General features: G+C 48.1%; 1 protein-coding gene across 1 annotated transcript; it reads right to left on the bottom strand.

Moving 5' to 3' along the window:
* Positions 1-2,468: 2,468 nt before the first annotated feature.
* On the bottom strand, positions 2,469-6,110 carry Pou4f2 (POU class 4 homeobox 2). Its single transcript, NM_134355.1, has 2 exons — positions 5,574-6,110; positions 2,469-5,141 (listed from the first exon to the last, which is right to left on the bottom strand). Exons 1-2 carry the CDS (start codon positions 5,868-5,870, stop codon positions 4,200-4,202), a joined length of 1,239 nt encoding a protein of 412 aa, NP_599182.1. The 5' UTR covers positions 5,871-6,110; the 3' UTR covers positions 2,469-4,199.
* Between the last annotated feature and the right edge of the window lie 857 nt (positions 6,111-6,967).

Here is a 6,967-nt window from a genome sequence, read left to right as displayed (position 1 = left end):
GATTTATGTGGTCATATACACAAAAAGATCAAATCATTTGCTTTTACAGAAGTTAACAAAAAGAAACTAGATACATAGGTTTGGGATCACTAAGGTTGCTAAGTCAATCCATAATATATCTCTTTGCATAAGACAGCAATTGTGGTCTTGAGGGAAAATAAAAAAAATTAGTCATGAATGCTGATGGCTTTGATTGATACAGCAAAGCCTTCAGACAGATTCTGCTGTCAATACCAAACGAATATTTCTCAAGAATTTGCTTAATTTAGTCTATTCTTACCTCTGAATCCTTTATTAAGCCCAACTTTCTTCTTTCCAAATCTTTGGCTTTGAATATCTCTGCAACTCTCACTAATAAAAGCTTTCAGAATATGTTTGCTTTTTTAAAATTCTAATTTTCAATAAAACACACATTGAAGCAGTCTCTTACTAATGGATAAATGAGTTGAAATTCAGGAATATACGAACTTGGTAAATTAGAGGGAAATGCAGGACTTCAGTCTTAACTATCGAAGTGAAAAGTTCTCCAATTCATAAGAATTTTGGCCATGCAAGCATATGTGTAAATTGCTTTATACTTCAAAATGAACCAAGAAGAATAAATACCTATTTTATCTCTGTTCAAAAAATATTTGTGTTCAGTGCTTCTGTGTGATTATACTGAGAGATGGCTTATTGTCGTTCGAAGACACTAGCACACTAATCAATCTTCTGTCATCTAATTCTTCTCTTGGTGAGCTAATCTCCACCTTCATTATTTAAAACCCACACATGTGAGAAGACGAAAATTATTACTTATGGAAATCACTCCTAGTTCATATCATAAAGTGTGGCATGCTACACATTCAACTTATTGCTCTCATTATTTCTGGTCCGAAGTGGAGGAAAAATAAATAAATAAAAACAAGTGAAAAGTTCTTTAGCTGGTCAGTTGTTGGAGCAGCACCGCCTTCTCAGCCCACGGTCACTGGCCATGGTGCTGAAGTTTCTTCGCAGACCACTGAGACTTTTAGAGCTGTCTTTAAAAAGTTTCAGGAAACCTGAAACCGAGGATGAGAACAGAAATGAAAGACAGAACTTTCTGCCCTCCTAAACACAGGACTAAAACCAAACCACCAATGGCACTGTGCCTACATTTACAGTTTCTTTTCTTAAAACACTATATGTCCATGTTTTCTTCCAAACCTATGGAGTAAGTGCATCTCTAAATGGACACTTGGATCTTGTTTTTGTGACACGTACTTTGTTTCAGCTATAAAAGAAATGGTCTCTCCACGCATGTACCACCCAACTTCTATAACTATTTTTGTTCTGTCTGGAAATAATAATCAGTTCCACTGAAGCATTTAATCCCAAATTGGGCCAGTGTAACAATTTTCATACATTTGTGGGCTGTCTCCTTAGCTTCTTCCTAATAAAGAGGCATCTTGTGGCAGTTTCATGTGGGGAAGGCCAATATAGTTAACAAGAGTTACCCTCAGCGAGTGTGTTCAGGACAGGTCAGTACCTGCTTCTTTCTTCTTGTTTAATCTATACATTAATATAATGTTTCCTTGCCAATTAATTCCATGAATTATAGATGGTGTAAAAATACAAATCATAGCCTCACTAGAAAATATAAACTTTGAAAGCCCAATACATTGCCCAACTATTGTGAAGGACCTGAAAATTATTCTAATGGGAGAGGAATTGTCTTAAAGTAGGATTCAAAAAAGAAGTGACTGTGCCAAATGGGCAGAACCCACGGCCACATCAATGTTTAATAGGCTTACTCCAGCTCCTGTGCCAGACAAAGTCACAAAAAGGGACAAAAATTTGTTCCTTTTAACTACCCAGGATTTTCCTCAGCCACACCCTGTCTATTGCAATAAGGTTAGTTTCCTTAAAGGTTATGGGGGATAGAAAAAGACAGAGACAGAGAACCCCAAGACAGAGACTTTATTCACCTGCCAGAACCCCAGGTGCTTTCTACTATGACTTGTGTGTTGATCTCCAGGACAGGCTAAGGAACTGAGAACTATGGGGTTGAACTTCTCTCCTTGCTTACCAAGTCCTGCCCCCCCCCTGTTGCCACACCCACCCTCCCACAGCTACTGAAATGTGGGCTGAGTTCCTTTCTTCCTTTGCCCCATGGGAAGTGGGAAAGAAGGGCTGGAATAGTTTCCATCTGACCTTGGCTTTGTAAGATTCTCTTTACAGAATTATTTCAAGTCTGAAGAAAGGACTCCAGAGGAGCTATCTGGAGCCAGACATCATGATTTCATCTGAGCTAAAAAGCAAAGTGCCCTGTGAGATGAGCTCTGACCATTAATGTGATATTATAAACCCTGTTGTTCTTTTAGCCTTTCCCAGGGAGTTGCCTCTTACAAAGTCCAAGCCACATTTTAATAGCAGCCACTCTCTGTGTTCCTGTCTTTTAAAAGAATCAGCACCAAAATAATTCCCACATAAATGATTAAAAACTGCATCACGTTTTAAAAGTCATTTAATATTAATAGCATATTTTAATGAAAAAAGTAGCATACTTTGCCAATAAAACATTAAAATCATCTCTTCGATGAAAGACAATGAAACAACACCCAAAATAACTTAATACATTACTATAGTAAATAATTCATTAACAAAAACAAGGAACGAGGTCATATACAGAACTCAGAACTTTGGAGAGCCTCAAATGGATCAACAATTACAGCAAATTCTGTAAGAATATATTTATATGTGCATCATTTTGAATGAAATATTTACAATAGAGAAGGTACCAGTCGCTGTGTACCTATTCTTGTGTGTGTGCTCCAAAAGGATTCTACCAAACACTGTGAATTTACAGGCAGTGCACTGTCTTTCTTATAGTTCCAAAATTTTCCCCTACAAACAAACATCCTAAAAGGAAAAACTGAAGGATCCTATAAAGGTCAAATGTAGCCACAAAGCAACTAAAAGCTGGGAGATTGAAATACCTGGGTGAAATCTTTGAGTCCAGCAGAGTAAGCACCAAGTGGAGAACGCACCTAGGCTGGAAAAGGATACACTGGTTATCAGTCGTACCTCCAACTGCCCCTTCTCTTCTGTTAGAGACGTGTACTGTGTGTCTGTGTGTAGGCTTGTAAAGTGAGTGAGAGAGCACGTGTGCTGCGGGGGACAATGTGGGAATCCCCATTAAATATGGAAGGAAGTAAACAAGACTTCGGACAGTGAATCAGATCTACACGATTAAGACATCCATTATCAAGTGTCAGCTCACAAATTAGAACGCTACCAGTTAAAAACAAAGGGAGGAAACAATCTTCATTCAAAGTGAGAATATACAACTAGGCCGAAGAGAACACAGTCTAAGCGGGAAAGCTGTGAAACTCCAGGGAACTCATCAGACGGAAAAAGAAAAAAGAACATTTGAGCATCACTACCTATATGTATCCGCCGGTTTTATTTTTCAGACTAAAGAAGTTTAGTTAGTTAGGATGTGCACAAAATTAAGTTGCCAGAGAGATAAATTAATAATTTACAGAAGGTTGTACGGCAATAATCTAATAATAGTTGTCAAGATCAGTGAACACAGCAGGCGCAACTCCTTCGTAAGTATTAACACTTTAGAGAAGGAAGAAAGCGATAAGAACCACAATAAAAATATATATATAATATACAGTGTAAATGCAGAAAATCTGCCATCTTTTTTTAATTCAAAATACTTTAGAGGCGTCTCTATCGTGTCACATTAAGCATCAACTCTAGCTTCGAGTTTCAGTCCTGAATCAATTTCTATTTCTGAAAAATAGCTGCAAAGTGTACTTTTAAACGTGAACAAGGTGACGTCTGTAAGAATAAAAACAAATCTTACTTGCTCATTCTTGCGGGGTTTTCAGAAGCTTGTCCCTCTGTCTTCCTGTTGACAACCAGCTCCACACTTCCTCTGATGAAGCTGAGCAGTCGAGGTGCGCTTAAAAGGGACAGCTCTGTTACAACGTGACAAATTCCTTTTGTGGTGTGTTTGTGATTTTGTTTTTTCTTCACTTTGCGAAATCAATTCACAATCTTTCTGATTTGGGCTCAGCTGCTTGTTTCTTTGCTCCTGACTTGGTCTGGGTTCACATTTACCGGAATTGTTTCTGATAGCCAAAGTAGAAAGAAAAGAGGCAGGAGAGACAAGAGGGGGGTTAGAAAAGAGAGGGCGAAGGGAAAGGGCCATCCCTGGAGAAGGGTCCCTAAATGCCGGCTGAGTATTTCATTCTCTTCTGTTTCTGCCTCTGGTTGCAGAACCAGACGCGCACTACGTTTTTCTTGAGATCCAGCTTCTCGGCGATGGCCGCGATCTTCTCCGAGGAGGGCCTTGGCTGGATGGCGAAGTAGGCTTCCAGTGAGCGCTTCTCGGGCGCCGCGATGGACGTGCGCTTGCGCTTCTTCTCCGCGCCATTGAAGAGCTCGGGCTTGGTGAGCTTCTCGCGGTGGGATTTCTCTGCTTCCTCCAGCCACGCCTGCAGGATGGGCTTGAGCGCGATCATGTTGTTGTGCGACAGCGTGAGGGACTCAAACCTGCAGATGGTGCTCTGGCTGAGCGAGCCTACGCCCGGTATCTTGAGGTTGGCCAGCGCCGAACCCACATCCGCCTGGGTCACTCCCAGCTTGATGCGTCGCTGCTTGAAGCGCTCGGCGAACGCCTCCAGGTCCCGCGGGTCTGCATCCACGTCGCTCATGCAGCCCATGTGCGAGGGCAGACCGTGCGCGTGGGCCATGCTCAGGGCTGCTTGGTGCATGGGGTTCATGGTGGCCATGTGCGGTGCGTGAGCCGGAGTGGACACCACCGTGCCGTCGGGGCCCGCCATGGCTCCCAGGGCCAGCCCGGGGCTCAGGTGCTCCAGCAGCTCGCCCTCCAGAGCCTGATGTGGCTGGTGGTGGTGGTGATGGTGGTGGTGGTGATGGTGGTGGGTGCCAGCCAGAGCGGACGGGTGCGAGATGGGCACGGATGAAGAGGAAGCGGCAGACGTGCACGGGATGGTGTTCATGGTGTGGTAAGTGGCGTCCGGCTTGAAGGGGCTGTGGTGGGGCGGATGGTGGTGGTGGCTCTTACTCTGGGAGACGATGTCCACGGCGGCCAGAGCCTCGGCACGGGCCAGCAGACTCTCATCCAGACCGCCGAATATATTGCTCTGCAATTGTAAGTAGAAGGCACACATTACGCTCAGCAGGGAATTGTGCGCGCTCTCTCCGGAAGCCCCCGGCCCAGGGCTCGCCACCGCCACCGTGCCTACAGCATTCCCAGAACGTTAAAATAATAATAACGACAAGGATCCTGAAACTCGGCCGGGAGAAGAGAAGAGAAGCCTGCGCGAGAAGCCAATGTGCAGGGGGAGGAAAGTGAGCCACAGACAGCACAACACAACACAACACAACACGCGCACAGGCAGCATCCCAGGTCATAAAAATTAATATGAAAGGCAAGACCCGTTGAATACTTAAGAGAGGGGGGGATTGGTTGGAGGTGTGGGGTGATTTGCTGTGCAGACATGAAAAAAACATCAAGCAGATAAAGGAGGCTGTCAAAATGTGCCTTTAAGCGGTGATTATGCAGACATACGCACCGGTGGGGTTGGAAGACAAGCTCTCCGCATCGCCTCCGAGCCCCCGCCGCCGCCGCCGCCGCTGCCACTGCTGCTGGAACTGCTGCTCCGGCCTCCGCCACCACCGCCGCCGCCGCCGCCGCCGCCGCCGCCGCTGCCAGCGTTGCTGGAGCTGCTAGGGGAACTGGCCGAGGGCGCCGCGGGCGCAGAGGAACCCGGGGAGGCACTGTGCAGCGCCGAGTACTTGGGCTCCACATGCAGGCTGCCGGCATGAGGCATGCTGAACGCCTGCTTGCTATTCAGGGACATCATCATCATCTTTCCTTGCGCGGCGCGCTCGTCGCTGGCTCACTCTGGTCCCAGCTACCGACCCTCCGGAGAAGTACCCGGCGGGAGCAGCAGAGGGAACAACACGGCAAAGTTGTGCTCAGCGGCCACCGCTTCCAGGCTCGGCTCTCCCAGTCTGGCTCCGCTTCTGTGTCGCCTGCTGGGTCTGCTCAAGCTGTTGCCCTGCTCCGGGTGGCGCTGGCTTCAGACCTCAGCGCCCCAAAGTGCCCCAGCTCGTCGAGGCCGTGGAGTTATAGTCCCCTCTTCCCGCGCCTGCCCCCCCCCGCCCGCCCTCCCCTCTCTTTCCCTCCCCCGCCCTCCCCTGCCAGGAAGCACTAGCTCTGGGTGGGTTTCTCCCCGCCCTGGCTCCCCCTTGACTCCCCCCAGGTTCTGGTCCTTTCAGTTCTCCCTGCACCGCCCCCCCCCCCTCTCTCTCTGCTACGGGATCGCTGCCCTCCCTGCCCCGGCACGCGCTCAGCTGTTACCACTCCTACGCCGCGCCTGCAACTCCTGCTTCCAATCGCGCCCCAGCTCAACCCCACCCAACTAGCCAGGTCCGTGCTTCAGGTCACCCGACAGTGCCAGTCACCTAAATGCCAGCCTCCAGCCCCTCCCGCCGCTTCTGCCAGATTTCCGCCTCACTAGAAGAAGAAACTCCCCCTAAAAGTTGCGTTCCAAGACGCGACTGGCCCTGTACTGTGAGGTGCACCTTACCTGGCGACCTGCTCTCCTGCCTTCTGCTTACCACTAAGTTTCAGGGGCCCTCCCCTCCCGTCAGCTCCAGTGACCCCGATTCCCCAGCTGCGGGCCACTGATGAGGATCTAGACGCTGCGGCGGCGACCCAGGTCCTCCGCTCTGCCTTGAGCTCCCGCCTTGATGGGTGCTGAGGTCAGCCCCGGGCTTCGCATCCCACCGCCCGGCGGGTGCCTAGTGCAGAAAGACGTGGGTCTGCCCGGCTGCAGGGCTTTCTCTCCCTCGATTTCCCTCAGCTCTCAGCGGATTGGACAGCCACACAGCCCGTTAGGGTCGTGTGTGCGCATGCGACTCCCCCCTTTATGGGCATATCCCCCTCTAACACATGTACAGA

The sequence above is a fragment of the Rattus norvegicus genome, chromosome 19, assembly GCF_036323735.1.
Source record: "Rattus norvegicus strain BN/NHsdMcwi chromosome 19, GRCr8, whole genome shotgun sequence".
Classification (NCBI taxonomy): domain Eukaryota; kingdom Metazoa; phylum Chordata; class Mammalia; order Rodentia; family Muridae; genus Rattus; species Rattus norvegicus.
Note: the sequence above shows the minus strand (reverse complement) of the source record. Positions and strands in the feature narration are given on the sequence as shown.